The 20,699-nt window shown below is 38.6% G+C and overlaps 1 protein-coding gene across 1 annotated transcript in view; it reads left to right on the top strand.

The window, feature by feature from the left end:
• The window catches only part of nlgn2a (neuroligin 2a), a 127,214-nt gene that overhangs the window by 29,377 nt on the left and 77,138 nt on the right, over positions 1 to 20,699 (top strand). The window contains 1 exon segment of the mRNA XM_055025257.1: positions 752 to 805. Within this exon segment, the coding sequence (XP_054881232.1) occupies positions 752 to 805 (54 nt within the window).

The following is a 20,699-nucleotide window of genomic DNA, read 5'->3' as shown; positions in this document are numbered from 1 at the left end:
CCTCTTACCCAGAATCCTCTGTGCAATCAGCCTGACGCTCGCTTGTCATTTCGGGCCGACGAGCCGCCGCTGCTGTTGCGCCATGTCATTATTTTTTCGCCTGAGGAATAAACACTGAATTCCTCACACATGATAAAAACAGAAAAAAACAAACCAAGCACCTGTTTTGTCAGGAACATGTTAACATGCTGTTTACCATTACAGGCTCCGTGTCGTCCTATTAAAGCTGTCTTGGTCTCCGGTGTGTTTTTCTCATTCATTCACGGTAATAAACAGCTTTCTGATCCGTTTGAGCATCAGGACCCAAACCTGCCGTTCTTCCTCAGGGTTTTTTTTTTATTTTTTATTATTAGTTGCACATTTTTCAGAGGTCAGTTCGTTTTTGGGTCCTGTTCTTCAAACCCCACTTACCACCCAGTCAGCATCCAAAGGTTTAACAAACGGAGCAAACAGGGTTTAAAATAAAACCAAAAACAAACAAACATGGCAGCCGATTTCTTCTTTGATCTTGTGTCTTTTCTTGTGATGAATCTGTGTCTGTGATGCCTTCTTTTTTGTTTTTGTGCTCTTTTTAAAGAAAAAAAAAACACAATAAGCAAACATGAACTCTTGAACTGATTTGTCCTTTTTTTCACTCTTGCTTCTTTTCTTTTTTTGATATTCTTATTTTTTTTTTAAATCGGTTTTTGCCAGTAATCTTTTTTGAAATTTTCTCTTTTCTCTTTTTCCCCCCTTTTTTTCTTAACCCTAGGTCCGCTCACAAAAAAAACTGATGAATCTTCAATGAACAAGCCTCGAGACGAAGGTATTTTTGTTGCATGTTTTTCCTTTTTTTCCTTCTTGTCTTTTTTTGGGGGATGTGTGCACACACACACACACACACGCATATATGCATCCCCACACACACGCACGCACGCATTCACATTCAAACACACACACACGGGTCAAACACCTTCATCATATCAGATGCATACCAATGTGTTGCTGAACAAATGTGTTGCTGACCACTTCAATTAAAGACGCTGCCGTTTGAATGCTAATCGTTAGCCTGATATAACCTTGGCTGAGCAATCCCGTCCAATGAAACATTATAAAACCATTCACCTTTTATTCCAGGTGCTTATCTTGCTTGTGCCCTTGAAAATACATTGAACAAATATATTAAAAAGAAGACGAGAAAAAGCAAATTATTGTGCAGATTTTTGAGCAACAAAGCCTCCATTGAAGCCGTAGCAAACAATGAGGCTTCATTACTGCACCGCAGCCTCTTTCTCAAGGCTGAAATTGCTACTGGACCAAATATTAAGCCGTACTTAGTCCGAGTCAGGGATGATAACATCAAATGGAGTTAAAAAAGAGGAACATCCAAGGACACTGGTGTCCCTCTTTGGAAGCTGCGGGTCTAATCTGCTGCTGGGAGGAAGCAGGAAAACTTCCAGCCGGCCTTCAGTTTACCTCCCACCTGCTGCACTTACACCGAGAGGAAATGATGTCCGCACTTTCATCTCCCATCTTTGTTCTCCTTGCTTCTTGGAGTTAAAAAAGATGACGGATGATATTTTGATGCTGCTATTTTTAAGGGTTGTGCTGCTCTTTTTCTCCCTCCAAGATGCTTTTTGATTTAAGGATTTTTTTTCTTCTTCTTCTTTTTTTTTCTTTTTTAAGTCTGAAGTCGGGGGAAGTTTGACACGAGAGGATTTTCTCTGTGATCAAACGAGTCGGCAAAGACACGTCTTTTTGGGCTGCCACAGTCGGGAAAGCAGGGAAACGATTAAAGATGCCCCTCGTTCTTCTTCCCTAAATATATTTTACCAGATTTGAAGGGAAACTTCTGATTCCATTTACCCAATCCTGCATCTAAATCTTCCTCAAAGGTAGAATAAAACACATTTAAAGCTGGGAACAGCTCCATCTTCTCCATAAAGTTCAGTTTTAAAGCTAAAAAGATGCTTTAAAATTAATGATGATGCTAATTAATCCTGATAGAAATGGAGGAATAACCTCTTCTCTGTCAAATTAACTTCATTTCTGATCATTAGTTCCACCAATAACTAGGTTTTTCCATTAATAAAAATCATTTTTCATGCTAAAACATATTTTGTTTTGTTGTGTTTATGTTTTATTCAGTCATTCGCGCTCAATGAAGGTTTTATTTGGAGATAAATTATTCTGCTGCTGAATAATTTCCTTGAGAAAAAACAGAGAAATAATAATTTAATCAGGATTCACCTTCAAACAACTGGTTCAGGATTTTTTTTCCTTTTATTGTGGAGAATATTTAATATTTAAACAGATTAAAACAGCAGATAGAAATAAATCTTTTCTGTTCTCAGATATTTTACTTTTCAGGAAAACTAAACTGAAATAATCCAACTGAACTGGATTAATCTAAATTGAAGTGAACTGAACTGGATGTTCACTTTAACAGAATGTTGAACTGACTTGGATTGAACTGAATTAGTTTTAGTTCAGTTCATTTCTGCTCAGTTAGATTTAAATAAGATTTTTGTCGGTACACGTGTATTAAATTTTTTTCAGCCCAGTTTGTTTTAGATGAGCTGTTTGATTTAATGAACTCAGTTCATTTCTGCTTCATCAAAAATATTTACTTCAGTTCAGTAACATTACACTCAACTCCAAATGATTTGATTTAAACTTCAGTTCGTTAATTTGTTCATTTTGATTTAAATTTGCTTGGTTTGTTTCAGTTTTCTGAAATTCTGCGTCGTTAATTTCACTTCAACTCAATTCAATCTGGTTCCATTGAATTCTATTCAGTTTAGTTTGATTAAATTCGATTCCTCTGAATTAACTTTAGTTCATGATTGAGACTGATTCAGTTCTTTTCAGTTGAATTGAATTACATTCAGTCAGGTTTGACTGACTTCGGTTCAGTTCAGTTGAACCAGATTGAACGCCGTTTGATTTCATCAATTCGTTTATTTGATTCATTTTGCATTCAGTTCAGTTGAAAAAAGACAATGTCAGTACTAGCATTTATTCAGGTTTTGGTCTTTGAAAGAAATGATATTTTCCTACATTTTCTATAAAAATGATTCAAATCCACGCATAAATATAGCTGCTGAAACGGCTCGTCTTTTCAGGTAACCTGCTGAGATCTCGTGTTCCTCGCTGTCAGCCGTTTCTGCTCAACGTCGCTGTAAAAGTCTAAGAAAGTGAAAGGCGATGAGCGTAGCGAAACAGCATCATTATGTGTTTAAACCCAGGAGATTTTCCTTCCAAGCCTGTGTGGATGCAGAAAAGATGCTCTGTTATCGTGGGAACAATGAAACGTGGCTCTGCTTCACAGGCTGCGTTGTGTAAGAATCCAACTGTTGCTTTGAGTCGGTCCCCGAAGGAAAACGCTTAGAAACCGACTCACTGCTCTGACCTGTGCCCTCAGTCTCAGGATGTTTCTCTGCTTCCATTTTTTGGACAAAAATAATAATTTCACCATATTTTTAATCTGCAGGGGAGACGAAAATCTGCTCAAAGAGTAACTGGTACAGTTTTAAAGTTGATGTATTGTGGTTAGGATCGGTTTAAAGCCCCCCTTTTTTGCACAAAATAATTCCTAGATAACGAGATTTTAGTCCGGTCCATTCTGCTTTAGGGACTCTTTAAATCTAAATAATCTGCAGCTGGCCACATCTCAACTCAACGTTTACACTCATGTGAAAATGGCTGCAAACAGATGTAAAGTTATAAAACCGTACATCTTTGATAAGTATTAGTGGCTCCTCCTGCACAGTCAATTTGAATGAAGCAAGTGGTTTCTGGGTGGTAAGTCAGGACAAAATACTTGTTACCTTTTATCCAGCAGCCATTGTACAACACATAAAACCAGCTGACCAAACATGCTAGCCTTACGCTTCTGTAGGTAATGTGGAGAATTCTCTTTCTCTATTCTCTAAGTTCTTGATATATGAGGTTGAAGAAGAGTCAGTGAGTTGAATTCATGAATTATAAAAACCAAAATACAGCTGGTCCATTCTGACGAGCTACTTTTAGGCGCCAACAGACAAGATGGCATCAAACAAAAGTTTTCCATCCTCTTTGATAGCCTCTATTGAAGCTACGTCCTAAAGAGGGAGTTCCCTACTAACACATCCTCTAACTTTACCTTTGAGGGCATTTCCTAACCGGCCATTTCCTTTAGCTTTAGCTTTGCGACTAGCTAAGAAAGATAGAAGAAAAACACAGAATTATTTATGCTCAACAGTAACAAGGCAGTGTGACTTAATAATTGTAAGGTTTTTGAAACACCAAAATACAGCTGAGTGTATTTTTTTAAGCGCTTCGGTTAATTTTAGAAGCGGTTGAGATCGAAATGGAAGCATAAAAACAGACAAAATGTGAATTTAAACAAAGCCTCACTTGAAACCAGTGGTTTTGTTTGGAGGTAGCCTCTGCTTGAGGTGCGAGAAAGCAAAGAGCGCTGAGGCGAAGAGCTCAGGTTCAGGTTTTAGACAGATTGATGCAGCAGCCAGCGTGTCGAGCTGCAGTGTGTGCGCACAGAGAGGAAGATTATGGGATTACAGACTAAAGCGAGATTGAACTAGATCAACAAAGGGAGAGCGGAAGCATTCGACTTTTATGTTTTCCTCTGACGATCCAGAACCACCTGAGCCCCGAATCGGAACCTCATTGCAGGCAGGAAGAGCTTCACCTTCCCTTTGATGAGCGGCAGACACTCATGAGCTCAGTGAGTCGAACGCTCACGTCAGGGCAAAGGCGACGGAACGGAGGAAAACGCACAGCAAGCCGAATTAAAAGATACAAAGGGAAATTAAAGTGGCATCACACGTCGTTGCACAATAAAGTGCAGGAATTAAAATTTAAACCTCCTCTTGAATGAAATGCTTGCTTTCAATTACAATCCGCTGGTAGATAAAACTATTTGAGCACATAAGGGAGCAATTATTTCTGCACCATTTACATTACAAATACGGCATTTAGATGTGGGAAGATGTTTTTATACATGGAAATTCTCACTGAAACATTCAGAAGTTTGATATTTATTGTATTTTATGTTGAAGGAGGAGCTCAAACAAAAGAAAATTTCTATATACGTCTTCAGTCTCAAAGCAAATATTACTTCTTTGGTTAAACGTTTACTTCCAAGAAGAAAAGAAATGGCTCTGTACTCTTAGAGCTATTGTGATCAAACTGGGATCTGAAAATCAAATAACAGACATTTTATCCTTCAGAGAGCAAGTTAGAAAACTTATTTTTGATTTGTTCCTGGTTCTGTTCCGTTCAGCGATAAGAACAGGATGAACTGGTAGCAATTCAGACTAATCACAGAACATTACACGTGTAAAACCAGCAGTACCAACTCCAAATGGGATTTCAAGATGAGTTGCTCAAATTTGTCCAAACTTAGAGACGTTTTCCAGTTTATTTTTCCAACTTGGGATTGGAAATGTGTTATTTGAATGGTTTTAGAAGCATCCATTCCAATTCTGAGGAGGAAGAAAGCTCAAATAAAACTAACGTCCAAATTTTGGATAGATTTGGTCTTGATAAAATTCATAATGTTCAATGGAGCGTGCTAAAATAATTTGTGTTCGCTATTATGGCTATTTGTGATGTACAGAACCTAAGGGCTATTTATTCCAGTTTCTAAATGATACCTGAAGTATTGCATATAGTATTATATATGTTCATTACATAGAAGAATAATAAACTTTCCTGTTAGAAGCTCAGCGTGTGTCTCATCTTTTCTATGACCTTCATCCCATCCAAAGTTGCCGGGAAACATTAACAAAAAATTAAAGGGAGTTTCTCAAAGTTTAAACTCAGAGAGCCTTTTAGGCCTCTTATGCTATATAAGGATCCATCCAACCGGGCCTGTTTCCCACGCTGGTCTTCTGATTTGGCTCCGTTTCCCGCGGTGATGACAGGAAATAGGTAGAAAAATAAACAACTAGTTCCTGGAAAAGGTTCCTCCTGTGAAATAGCAGCTTTCAGTTCAAGTTTTCTGCTGGTTTCTTTCAGACGTAGGACCTTAATGACAGCAAAGCAGAAAAATTACAGTTGTTCAGATTCCTGTTTGTAGGATTCAGTCCATGTCGGTTGCAAGAGAAACTAAACAAAAATTAAGACGCTGATGCTCACATTCATGTCCAAACTGGAAGAAATCCATGGAAATAGAGGTAAAATAAACATACGCCTACGTCTCGGCAGCTTATTACTGGTTATAACTTTGAATAATTCTTCACTCACAGACACAGAAGACGGTATTTAGACACAGCAGAGCCAATTATTGTGCAAAAAAACCTCAACAGTAAAAGCCCGCAGGATTTACATAACAGCCCCACAAAATGGTGCAGGAGCAACAGCAGAATGCCATTAAACTGATTGTCTCTACACTCTGTGAGGCTCTAACGATCATTAGACATGAAACTTGATGCTTCCTATTATTCCAGATATACAGCCGCAGATCACAGTGAAACAACAACGGCCTGGCGAAAGCATCAGAGGCCACATTTACTACGTTCAAAGTGAATATAATCAAAATGCTTGTGAAAGTTTATACGTAAAATGTGCTGAAAGCTCAGAGCAGGACAATGGCTCTGTGTGTGTGTGTGTGTGTGTGTGGGACAGGGGGTGTGTGGGTGTGTGTGTGTGTGTGTGTGAGTGTGGTGTGTGTGTGTGGGACGGGGGGTTGTGTGTGCGTGTGGTGTGTGTGTGTGTGTGTGTGTGTGTGTGCTGCTGAACAGCCTGTAAGAATGAAAAGTTGTTGAGTGAGCACAGTTCACTGAAATAGTGGATCTTAATTAAAGATGTCACAACAGATGAAAACGTCCTAGATGTTTTTATTGATGTGTCACTTCCTGCTATTTGGATGCTGATTTTATTAGTTCGGATTAAGGAGTTAATTTCAAATGATTGTTGATAGTTTGATATGAGCAAAAAAACCACCTGGGGGGTAAGTGTTTATTCGCGGGAGGGCAAAAGATTTTACCACTGGAGAAGTCATTTCAGATGACGAAAATACAAGATGATAAGTATTACAGGACCGATTCAGGCATTTTTATGCGTTTATCTTTTTTTTTTTTTAAGTTTAGTTTCATGTATCTCTGCAGCTGGACTCAGTCTCATTAATCATTCACTATGGAGGTTATACATTTGATGTTTTCAGTCTGAAAACAGTGTTTTGCTCTCTGAACGCCTAACAGCAGAGATAAAACTGGAAATGATGGTGGATGTTATTAGCGCTTTTAAAACCGAAAAAAGAAACATGCACAAAAAATAAAGGCTTATTATAAAATCTGTAGAACTTTTACAACACTATTTTACAATACTTTTGCAAGCTGGAGACTCATTTACAGAGAATTTAAATGCTATAATTTTGCATATATGTACATATGTTTACTATATCTCTGTTTTTAATAGATTACATCTGTCGTTAAAACATTCTTACTTATTGAAGTCACAAAGTGGAAGTCCTGTTCTGTCAGCCAATGCGTTTGGCTGTTCAGCCGTATATATTCCTCTTCATTCTGCTTGAGTTTACTTATTTTATACGATATAGTTAGCTAGTGAGTAAACACGGCCCTTCTCTCTCTCTCTCTCTGTATAGTGCTGGATTTCTGGTCTTTGGACTTCTCTCTCCACTTCAAAACATTTCCTCGCTGGGTCTTGCTAGCAGTTCCTTATTTTGGGAAGCAGCGCCATGCGTGCATGGAAACTTGGCGCCTTTCATCTTTTTCACATAATTGGGTGCATCTTGAGAAATGCTGTCCTGCTAAATCTCCACATTTCTTGGTGGATTTTCACGATGGGGACAGTCGACAGTACGCCAACTCTCCAAATTGTGACGAAAAGCAGAAAGGAAAAGAAATCAGACACAGACTGCACTCATCATTTTGTTGATTTCATTCATTTTTTTTCCTGCATCCTTATGTGCCGAGCAGAAATGACTTTTTATAAGAGGATTTTGAATGAAGTGAGGTAGAACGGGGACAAGATTGAGTAGTGGTGTGTATTAAAAATTGATGAAAGAAGAATGAAAAGGAAAACAATGAAGGGCAGGGAGATGAATATTCCAGCAGAACCCTTTAGCACGAAATTCATAACAAATCGGGACTGCCGGGCGCGGAGAACTCCCCCGTGTCGGAGGATGAGATGGCGTGGTGCAGCGCCGCGCGGCACCAAATTGAATCCGATGCAGAGAGAGGATCAACAGCACTGTCAAATCAACTTTATTTTAACATTACTACAGAGACCCAATTTCTTTTTCCATTCTATCACGGCGCTTCTCGGTGGGCCTGTCGGCTATTTGCTGCCGAGCCGCCCCGGTTTCCCCATTACGTTTGTGCTCGGCCCACTTCGAGTCAAGGTTATGTCGATACCGCATCCTGCACACCTACACCACCGCGCAAAAGTGTTTTATTGAGCCTGAAACCCTTTGACAAACCAAAGGAAAGTGAAGAGGAGGGAGAGGAAGAGATGAAAAAGGATTGAAAGCTACCCGGAGGTAGATTTGGACAGAAAACTGGGGAAGAGCGAATCAACCGCCTGGCAACTCGAGGCTCGTCAGCTACTTTAGTGCTCCGGAAAAAGCTTGAGACCTTCCTTTTTATCTTTCTTGGCCTCCACTTGGCTGCATTCAGTGTCATGTGGGATGCTTATAAGGGATTTAGGGACTCTGGCTCAGTTCCTTGTCCACTCCTGGACCTCAGTGAATACCCCAAACAGCTATTGTGGGTCTATATAATCCAAATCAATAAACTTAAAAGTACTCAGTGAAACAAATCAAGCCCAGAATTGTCAACTTGTGTTGCAGAAAGGACCTCCCAGCAGGCATCAGCGAGATCGGTGTTAGCAGTGAAGCATGGCAGGATTAAACACTTGGGTTGGTTATTCTGCAGTTCTGGGAGAAAATAAAATTCATGAAGCATCAGTTGCTTTTATACTGTGTGGATTCTCAATATGCTGCATAACAAATATTAAAAACCTTCCCTTTGAATATTTTCTAGTTAGGCCTGAAACGATTAATCGGTTCAGTTGTGATTAATCGAGTTTTTAAATAACCATCAGCTAATTCAGCAATCGTTAATTGGAGTATACAGATTAAGAAAGATCATTTGTTATAAGAATAACGCTAAATAAACCAAAACTGTACAAATTATATGCACATTTTGCACTTAAGATGAAGTTTTAGCTTTACCTAGTTCAAATTTAATAAAAAAAAAATCACATTATGCATATTTTTCTGTTCTGTTTCTGTTATTAATCAGTTTATCAAAACAAAACCAACAGATTAACTTTACACTTTTATTGAATTATTTGTTTACTTGCATATTTTGTATATTTCTAATGTATAAAAATGGCTTTAGTAGTTTGATAAACTATAATTTTTTTATCCGATTAATCAATTAATCATCAGAATAATAAATTATTCTTTGAAGAACTTGAAGTAATATGAGTAACAACCACATTTCATTTCTCTTTGGGATCAATAAAGTATATTTGAATTTGATTCTAATTAGACATCACCACTTTTTAATTAAAATTTATAGTGGGTCGTATCAGTTTGAATTTATTTGTATTCAGCTCAAATCTTAAATAAGAAGCAGTACCACTTTGGTGACAGAGTTTAGGCAATCGAATCCATTCTGTTGTTTATAGATCTATAATATACTGAGGCAGAGGTCAGCGACTCCAGGTATCGAAGGTCACTGTCCTGAAACTTTTGAATGCGTACCTGCTCCAACTGCTAAATCAAAAGGCTGAATTACCTTCCTGGCTGGTGAGGAAGTTTTGCAAAAGCGCAGTAATGAACCATTAGCTTGATTTAGATGTCCTGGAGCCGGGATGCGTCCAAAAGTTGCAGGGCGGTTGCACTTGAGGACTTGAGTTGCCGTCTCTTGTGATAAAACATCAAAATATATTGAATCACATTGTATCAAATCATATTGTACCAAATTCTGTAATTATGACATCAATAGGAGCTTCTTAAAGAGACATAGGCCCAATTTTATGCATCATATTATAAAGCTAAATTTCATTAAATTTTTGTTTGATATGTTGAGCACTTTTATGAAAACTGAGGGTGACATAATTACTTTATTGTGAAATAAAATGAGTGGAAAACATAACATGCTGCTGTTTTGATCCTAGTTGTGTGTGTTTGTCGGTAAATTTCACTCTTTTCTGGGTTGAAACTGAATTGAACTGAATCGAGTAATCGAATTAACATGATTAATCAGTTATTTAAATAATCCTAAACTAATTTAGTAATTGATTAAAGGAGTATACAGACTCTGAAAATGACACATTTTTGACAAACAAACAAACTAAACCCAGCACTCAGACCAGTAAATAAGCCAAAATTGTACAAATACATATACTTTTGTATTTATGACAAAAAACCTCCTTTGTGTGTCGTTTTTTTCCACACAGAACTCATTTTAACTTAACTCGGTTCAAATTCTGTCAAAGAAATCTCCTATCATCCAATTTGTTAATCCAAAAAAACTATTGAACAGCTTAACAGACAGTGTTTGTTCAGCTTCAGATGCATCTTTTGCTTCAGATAATCAAGCATACATAAATATGTTATTACATGTTAGATTATAATATCTTTATTTCTCAATCAAAAAAAGGACTTGAATCATTTTCAACTTTTAATGTCTTTCTTATATCATGTAAAAGGCTTAAATTGGCAGAATGTGCCATTTTTTTATCCGATGAATCGATTATTTTCGTGACCAATTATTCGATTCTAACGATTAATCATTAGAATTAATTGTGAGAGAAGTCCCTCTCTCATTTTCATTCAGAGTTTTGTGTATTTGTGGCACATTATGCAAGTTTATACAGAGTTTGAAAACATCCTCTATTCTTTTAAAGTCTATTGTTTGTGCTCAGTGAATCTACAATCCACTGGCTGAAGACAATTTGTGCTCAAGGTCTGAAACTCACAGAGAAGCAGCAAAACCCAACAATGCCTTGAGTTGAAAAGATCTCCGACTTCTAAACTTGCACAATAACATGATTCACTTTCAGAAATATTTTATCATGTATTCACAGACGGTTAATAAATGTTTTTCTTTTGACAGTCTATGGAAGGAAATAATGTTTTAGCTCAATCTGAGGCCATGATGAAGGCCGTTGTGCCGTCCTGGTCAAGATAGCGAAATGTGCAAAAGTCAAATTTATCTTCTTAATTTTTCTCAGAATCCACACGTCTCAGAGTTCTTACTCTTTTCATCTCGGAATTAAGATTTTTTTCTCTCAGAATCCTGATTTTTCCTCAGAATTCCAACTTTTTTCTTAAAATTTTGACATTTTTCTCAGAGTTCTTTTTTTTTCAATGACCTTAATTCTCTTGCCTAAAACACCTCTGTCTGTTCAGAACCAGCTCTACAGTGTATTTTATTTCTTCTCCTGGTGAAACTTTGATTAGCCAAACCCAAATAAAATTTTTTTGTTGAAAAGTTCAGACTTTTTTCCCCTGATGCCCTTAAATAAAACACAGAGCTAAAAGCTAAATTGAGAAGCCGTCTACTTGATAGAGCCTGTGTAAACCAATCAGAGTGATGACAGGAGCTGTAGCAGAAACTGCTTTCCCAGTATCAGTTTGTCAGGACAAACAGTCCTCATCCTCTGTGGAGCTCAAACATGGAGGATCGCAGCTCGCGCATTTGTTTGATTACAGATTAGCGGCTGCCTTAGCGCCAGCGACGTAGCCAGCCTGGAGGCGGATCTCAGACATTGCCGCTCACACTGCGGGAGACGCTTTCACATCCAGCTCTGACACAAACAGCGGGAAAGATTATTCCTTCCTCCGACTGTTCACACACACGCACTTCTGCCGCTGAGTCAAGTTGCTTTGTTGATTTAGAAAAGTTCTCTCTTTAACAAGGCAATGAGTTTCCAGGGTGTGTCGTCTCTTTCTGACAATGTTTGTGTGTTCTTGCGAGGATATTTGGTGCTGCTGCATAAGCTTTCCAATTAGGGGGGCATTGTTTTGTGTAAAATAGAGAGTGGTATGCAGTGATGGAGCTGACAGCAGGTTTTAATGGGAACACTGGTGTCTAAACCAAGACAACAGCGAAAGATTGTCTGCACCTCACGTATTGTTTCTGCTGCTGCACCAACAAACTAAAAGCACATCACACCCACAAACTGAACGCACTTTATTCATGACAGAGCAGGATGTGTGCACACTTTTATTTGTTCAGTTGTAAAAGAAGCAAAATTACTGCAGGAATCTGGAAAAACAACAGAAAATCAATTTAGAGCCACAACAAAGAGGTGTGAACTGTTGAGTCAAATTGCAGAAAATCGTTCTGTCACACGGTTTGGTTTTGGTTTTCTCTTCTCGAACATAAATGAAAAGCTAAAAACATTTTAGTTCTGGTGGAATTCATTATGCATTGCTTCAATTCTTAAAGTCTTACTGCAGTTACAGTTTCCTTATGGATACAAATCTGACAATGCAACCCCTCTACCTTTATACCCTTAAATAAAATGCAGAGCTAAAAGTTGATTTGGAATTCTAACTAATTGAGTCTTTGTGCTATTTAATATCAGTGTAAATGCAGCAGTTTTATTATTTATTATTGATTTTTCGCAGAGGGACACATCAGAGAGGTCGTGGTTTGCAGGGAATCTTAAAGAGTTTAGGTTAAAAGTCAACATCCTAATATTTAAATATCTTACAGAGAACTGTTCAGTCCACCATCTTCAACAAGGACTCAAATGTTTGTTGCGCTAACGCTAACGCAGCGACACCAGCACCAGCAGAAGCTAATGCTCAAATTATATCTGTCCTTGAAAGACTACAACCCTCGAACGCCAATTTAATTTTGACATAGTTAAAAATGCTTTAAGAAAATCAATCAAGATATTTGACATTAAATTTTTTTTTTTTGCATAAAAAAGTCACATTTTCTTGATCATGATTGATTTGTAAAAGCAAGAAATTGTGCAAAACATCTGATAAATATGTTTTTTATAGACCCATCTTTGAAGAGCTTAGTAAGCCGTTGACTGGAGGTTTACCTTCACTAAAGATACAACAACTCTAAACTGAAAACATATTCATCTGTAAAAATGGTCCAGTCAAAGTCCTGGTTGTAGAACATGTGAAAACCATGAATCATCTTCCTCCCATATGCGTTGAAGTTTGTGCCTTTAATGTCACAAAACAAAGAAGAGCTCAGGGTCGTGAAATACTTCATTTGAATTTATCGGTGAAAATAATTGCCCTCTAATTAAAAGGATTCGCTAGAAGCTAAGGAATTTATTTTATTTACATACAAATGTAGGTGTTTACACACAGATATATTTAGTCTGAGTGAAAATGAGGCAGGATTTCATGTCATGCATAAATAATCCTTGTTAGCAGTCAAACATCCTGCAAATGTAAAATCAGGTGTTGAGTAGCAGAAAGCTTAAATGCATCAAATGGGATTTTTAGCATTTTGATGGCTCACATGTAATTTAGTTAATGCATGACTTCATCACAATTGGTTAAAGTGAGCTTCAGTATAGCACTGAGTTGTCAGAAAAAACATATATGCATTTTTTCAAAGGCAAAACTAATTGCATCTATTTTAGTTTTGCACAAAATAAAGACATTAAAACACTGTTTAATGCTGAAAACTCCTCATTCCCAAGTGTGTGTTTATAGGCAAAGATAAAATCAGAGCATATCTCCGCTGGGGACAGACGACCAAGCCAACCCCAGTCAATAAAGTCTGACGGCAACACACACTCGCACTCATTCAGCCCCAATTAGACCCCCGACGCCTCGTGAAACCTGAGCCGGAGCGGCGGTCCCAGTTATGACCCGATCGTTACAACAGGGAGGGACGGAGGGAGGTGGAGCGGAGATAATGAGAGGTTGCATCAGGACAGAGAAGCACTGGGCTGCAGTTGATTGCAATTTATTTATAGGCACACTGTGGATACTTTGTGCAAGTAAAAACTTGAAATGTGAGGTTGCTTTTATACCTGCAGGCTCAGTCTGAAGCTCTGCAGCGGCTAAAATGAAGCGCCTGCATAATAACCATGCAGGCGCTGGTCATTATCAATTAATCAGCCAATAAAGGATATTTGTGCAGCATATTTCAGCAACAAGGCAGTTCAAAGTGCTTTGCATCATAAAAACACAAGAAAACAGCGATTAAAACATTACATTTTCCAAAGTGTTTCATATTATTTTCTAGATTTGTGGTGCTTCTCCTTGTTTGGTTATAATGATGCAGAACCAGAACCCAATAACTATTAATAACTACTGTGTAAATAGAAAGTGCACACTCTTTTATGCTCCAGGGTTTGTGTATTTTACACACACCTGTGGTTTTTGGGTCAGTGAGTTTTAAAACGAAGGCTCGTCCAGTGAGGGATGGACTTTCATTGATCTTTAGGTCATTTTTTATATGTTTTATATGTTGCTGCTTGCAACCTAAAACCAAATCAGCAAAGATTTCTACACTAACCAGCAATTTTAAATCTGAATTTCATAAACAAAAGAAAAGAGTTTAGGTTTAAGTATGTAAGAAAACAAATACATGTTTTCAGAGAACATTTATTTTTCTATCCTGTGATTTATTTCACTTGCAAGCTGTAAGATAGAGTTTTATTTAATGGCCTCTTCCTTGCTGTGTGGCTTTTGAGGGAATGTCTGTGGATTGTTTTGTTATTTAGCAAAATCCTCAAGTTATAATGTTAACTCAACTAAATCTCATTTAATGTCACAGTGAGGAAAAGTCTTTTTATATGGTGTATATGGACATTTGGCTTCAAATGTATATTTCCAAATTAACAAATATAATTTTAGTCTGAATGCAACAAGAATGACTCCACTTTTACCCACGTAAATGAAAAATGTTTTAGAAAGGAAACATTCTTTTATCACATTTTATTCTTGTACTCAAAGTCAAAAAGTCATAAAGATGAAATTATAATTTTGATTTTGCAGATGTAGGCAGGTTTAAAACATATATTGTGTTGAAAAATTCTTCTAGATTTCTAGATTTTATACTCTATCCCGTTGTTGAAAAGTTTCATCCATCCATTGTTGAAGAATCTTTGCTGGGAAATTTTGTATTTATCTTTTGAACAGGATAAAAATGAGCCTCTCTTCTGGAAATCTGGGATCGTTGGGAAAATCTGACATGAAAAATGACTCAGACAAAGTTGATATTTGGTTGCTTTATTGCCAATTTGGTAATAAAAGCTGAAATATGACATCTTGACACACAGTTTGACTTTTGACAGATGAGTTCAGAGCAAAAGTTTGTATTTTCATCTACATTTTTGTGCTCTGTTGCAAATCAACCATAAAAAATGCAGAAGTTAATGGAAAGAGGAGAAAAGGAAGAAAGAGGAGACAGTGGGTCAGCTCAAGTTCAAATGGCTTTCGGCTGGAAAAGAAAATGGAATAAAAAGGAGAGGGCTGCTACGAGTGGAGTCTGGAAAAACAGAGGACAATGGATGGTTTTTGTGTCGCCTTTGTCATCGTGGCATTTTGCAGAACAGAGGGAGCCATCTGCGGGTTTTTGTCTCCTCCCCATTCGCTCAATTTGTGGAATTGATCCACTTTCTAAAACCCAGGGAAACTCAAAAAAGGTCAGCCTGAGTCAGGATTCCTGCTCAGGCCGCAAACGCCGAGGATGAAGAGAGAGCAGAGGTCGGAGGAGGGGAGGCGAAGACACGGCCGCTGACTGCAGAGAGAAATTCCAGATAAAACCCCGGAGAAACTCGCTGAATAAAACAGAGGGAGATGGAAATGTGAGGCTTCTGGAAAATTAAAGAGAGGAGGCTTTGAGGTTGTGAGCAGCAGAGAGTTTGCTGGAGGTAGAAAAGTGAATAAAGGAGAGAGGCAGAGCGATAAATGAAGAGAGGGAGAAAGTTAGAGAGGAGCTCCAGTGTTTTCTGATCTTCTGAGTCTAATAAGGCTGCGTTGTTGTCAGGCCAGTCTGGAGCGGCTACTCCGATTCCCAGTTGCCCGACTCATCTTCTCGTTCCTGCTCAGTCGGCTGCTTTGTTCCTCGCCCACACTTAATCTGCTGAGGGAAACAAGAAACATGGCTGTTTGATTTGTGGGGGGGAGAAATTCAGGAGGGTTTCTTCTCAAAATGTAGAGAATTTTCCCAGCCTGCAAAAAAGGACTTTGGTTTTTTTTAATTTTTGGGTGGTAGAAGGTTTTTCAGGTTAGCGATTAGCTCGCTAACGTTTCACCTGTGCAGTAATTGTCACTGACACATGCATGGGATGTGTTTGCTTGCGTTTGGCCTGTGGACTTTGTTGGTGTGATCTTCAGCAGCATATTGAGCGGAGAGGCGGGTGTTTGCTTGCTGTGGCAGGCGGTGCGGTTGGTGGAGACGGAGGACAAACAGCGGGGCTGCCAGTATCGTCCCAGCTCCATGCTGGTCCCCACAGCCTCAGCTTCATAAGCTGACAGAGGGAACAGTGTGTTTCTGTTCTCTCTGTGCTTCTTTACCTTCTCCTGACATTTGTTCTGTCACTGGCAGCAAACACATCAACTTCTCTACCTGCTGCCATTGCACACTTTCCCCACATATCCATCTGGGGATTTTTCCTACTGTGCGTTTGTTTTATTTGGTCCGTGGTGAATTTGATTAAAGGGTGAGTGTTGGTTGTGCGCTTTATGCTACAGCGCTTACCTTTCTGCTGCAAGCCAACAGCGTGATTTATCACATTTATTAAAACCAAATTATCAGGATCAGACTGAATGGAAGGTAATTTATAAAATGCAATAATGTAAAACAAAAGAACAAGTGGATGTAGACAGAGGAGAAGCTGAGCAATGCTGGTTGAATCTACTAACTCCCTCAGTCTGTGGTTACCTAATAACGATTTGTTGAGTAACTGGCGCAGCAGCAGTTTCAGGTTTTGCCTCATAGCTGTTCAAAAATAAAAAAACAACGTTGTGAAGAGAAAACTGGATAAAACAGGCTTCCAGTTCGGCAATATTTCAGATATTTAAAACTAAAATAACCTAATCAATAATTACTGATATCGACTGTTTATTTTGTGATAAGGTTTTTCAGCCACGTACAACATTAAGTCGTCCGGCTACCACAAAATGTAAGACTTTGTGACTTTCAATTTTTTCAAATGAAATTCAGATATTTTAACGCCTTCATTTAAGATACTTTAAGTTTAAGCCTGTTCAAAACTTTCCCTTTTTTTAAATCCTGTATTGTCATGAAATAATTTTCTAATTGATCTTTTCTCATTGGTTGGTTCCTCTTACCAACAATTCACACTGGAAGTCAACAACTTCCCAGCCTCCCAGTGGGAAGCAGTGATTCCCAGTGGGAAGCAGTGATTCTGGGAAGCAGTGATTCCCAGTGGGAAGCAGTGATTCTGGGAAGCAGTGATTCCCAGTGGGAAGCAGTGATTCCCAGTGGGAAGCAGTGATTCCCAGTGGGAAGCAGTGATTCCCAGTGGGAAGCAGTGATTCTGGAAGCAGTGATTCCCAGTGGGGAGCAGTGATTCCCAGTGGGGAGCAGTGATTCCCAGTGGGGAGCAGTGATTCCCAGTGGGGAGCAGTGATTCCCAGTGGGATCATTGCTCCGGGCCTTGGACACACACAGAGGGCTGATGTGGGATCGTCTGGCCTTTGGCTGGATCCACTGTGCTCTGAATGCCTCAGCCTCTTTTGGTGGCCAGGCCTGCTGCTGTGCATCTCATAGCGTCCCATTCATCACCGCCCGGCTGTCTGCCCCCCCCACCCACCATCCCGAATCACAGCAGCTGACCTCTGACCTCCCATTGATTCCCACATGTAAATAGGCTCCTCTCTTCTGAGAGCTTCTCCGTTAGCCTCCGTTAGCACCGCGGTTTTCTGTGTTTTCTCTGATTCAGCTTCTCACGTTGCATTTTTTATTAATTTTTTTGTCTCTGCTGACCATCGCTACACAAATCAATCCACAACAGTGAAGAACTGTGGCCTGTTTTCTCGAAACCAGATCTGGGGCATCACGAGAAATCTTTTATGTATAAATCAAATGCTTTTGAGGTTCCTCTTCTGAATATTCAGAAGAGAACGTTTTCGCAGACTCTTGCAGTTTCAGTTTGGACTCAAGAAAGATAAATATTTACAGTTTCTCAGACGTGTGTTTGGCCATGAAACGGAAACTCCAGGGACGAGAACGCTTCTTTAAATGCAAGCCTTCGCCAACAGAGAGACCAACACCTCGAAAGTTACACATCACATAAAAAGCAAAGCAGACACATTTTTCTATTAGCTTTTCAAACCAAGATTAGTTGGTTGTGAATAGAAATAAAGCTAAATCTGATTAGGTTTTACAGTTAAAAACGAGAGAGAATAATTAAAAGCACAGAGTGGATAAAGTGCCTCGATTGTATTGAGGCGTCTGACTGAAGAGATTTATCTAAATGCCTGAATAAAAATAAATTAAATAATTAATTTCCTGACTCGGAAAGAGGTTTTCTTAAAAGATGGGCTTTGCTCTTTCTGGCCGGGTCACTTTGACTGTGCTGCCATTTCTTGGTACAATAAAGTAAATTAATTAGGGTCGTCCTGAAGCCAGCCGCATGCCGCTTCAATAAATTATTCTGCTTCACAATAAAGAAACTCTTCTGCTATCTTAAAATGCTGCCCACTTTTAAAATTGATAGAATCGTTCCTCTTCCAAATTAAAAGCCTTATTGCGGGTAAGAGCAGATTCTTGTCCAGCTCAACTTTGCAGTGGAATAAAGTTTCAAATTGGAGTGAAAGTTGAAATAAAAAGTTCTTGCAAAACTGTGACTTTAATTTAGCTGCGAACAAAATCCTCCTAAGCTTTAAAATATTACAAGTTATAGATGTAACTTTTGATTATTCTGTGTAATTCTGTTCTTTCTATATATTCTGCTCTTCTTTATCCAAATTAATTTCTTTTTGCAGCTCTTCTTCTGAAAGTTTTCTATTTTTCCTCTTAGTTTTGGTTTTATTGTGTCTTTTGTTGTGTGAACAGTTCAGTTCTTGGCTTTCTTTTGTTTGAGTTTTGACTTTAGGAATGAATGTTGCTCTCATCTGTACTGTCCAAAAATATTTAGTTTCATTTCATTTGAGGACAGTTCAGTTCAATTATTGCAACTCTGTTGAACTTCAGTTCATTTGAGTTCAATTCGCTTTTATTCAGTTGAATTAACTTTGATTCAGTTTATTTCAAAACAATTTAATTTAATTAAGTTCAGTTAAATGCAGTTCAGTTCAGTTTGGTTTACTTTAGGTCAGTTACATTTAAGAATGTTGTAATAATTAGTCATAATAAACAATTAGAACACAGAGCCTCTAGTGGTTGGAGGAATAACTGCATGAAGAGTCAAAAATACCAACAACTCTTACAGTGATGTATTTTTTTAAACAAACAAATATTTTTTTTACATATTAACCTGCTGTTTTTGTTTTTCTGGTTAGCGTTGGTGAACAGTCTCTGTGTGGGGAACGACTGATATCTGATCAACAGAAGCTCTTCCAAAAATTCATATAAATTATTTTAATTTTCTTTACAAGTTGGAGAAAAACTACCGTGTTCTTCATTATCACCTCCAGCACAAAAGAAAGAAGCTTCTGCTTCTGCTCGCTCATTCACGCTCTGCTCGCTGCAGACGCCACGGCCCGTTAAAACCCGCTTCAGAAACCAACCGTAGTTACGGACCGAGTTGAGTCGGACCGTCTGTAGGCGCCTCGATGCTAAAAAATGATTAACTGGAAATAATCTTTAACATATTCCCACCATTAAACCGCTGCAATAATCTCACTCCTCTGTAACCTTTCTGTTAATTGGAGCACTCAGACGTAAGGTCGCTGTGGATTTACACACAGAAGACAGTTCCTGGTTTGCTGGGAGCAAATTTTGCCTCTTATTGCATGTGGATAGCACATGTAAAAAGGTCAGTTATTATCTCCACCTCCCTCAGCGGCGTATGGAGACGAATGAAAATAGAAACGGGGTCAAAACCAAGACAGACGGACACGTAAGAAATGAAAATGCAGCTTAATAAATAACCAATTTTGTAAATAAAACGCCTAAAACGCCTTCTTTCCTAATAGAAGATGATATCTCTGCCTGTTTAAACGTCAGTTTGAGTGAAATCGGTGCCACCAGAACCATTAGCAGCAGAACAAGGTCCAAATCGCCTCACAAATGTGGAGAAGTGAGAGGGCGGCGCCTCAGAGGGCAGCGCCGGGTGGGCCAATAAACTGAAAACTCAAACAAGTTCAGGCCTAATCGTCTCTTTGTCTCCGTTCTGCTTGAGAGGATCAGCAGTCGGGTTAAGCTCCTCTGGGTGCCAACCCTCGGCTCCTCTCTGCCATCTTGCTTTGTGTTCATTGCTTTCTTTTTTATGTACAGAGCAGAGCTGTTTTCCTCCCGCAGCTCTGCTGGGTTATTCAAGTTTCTTCACCTTTTGAAACTCTCTGCCCAAAAACTCACTGCTTTCAGATGTGCATTTTGTACGAATTGTCAGGTTCCACATCGTTTTCTGTAGTTTAAATATGTGAAAGCATTTGGAAACGTTACTAAACATAACATTCTTTTTCATTTTTTTCATTTTGGATATATATTTTTGACTCGGATACTAAAAAATAAAGTATATAAATGTTTCTGTCTATTCTGTCTTGCGACCTTGCAGCCAGTACTTGGGGAATCTTTGCTGACCATATTCAGACTGATCTTTTGATTCATTTTTGCAGC

This window comes from Poeciliopsis prolifica, unplaced genomic scaffold (assembly GCF_027474105.1).
Source record: "Poeciliopsis prolifica strain line A6 unplaced genomic scaffold, Auburn_PproV2 SCAFFOLD140, whole genome shotgun sequence".
Classification (NCBI taxonomy): Eukaryota; Metazoa; Chordata; class Actinopteri; order Cyprinodontiformes; family Poeciliidae; genus Poeciliopsis; species Poeciliopsis prolifica.
This window is presented reverse-complemented; position numbering and strand designations above follow the sequence as displayed.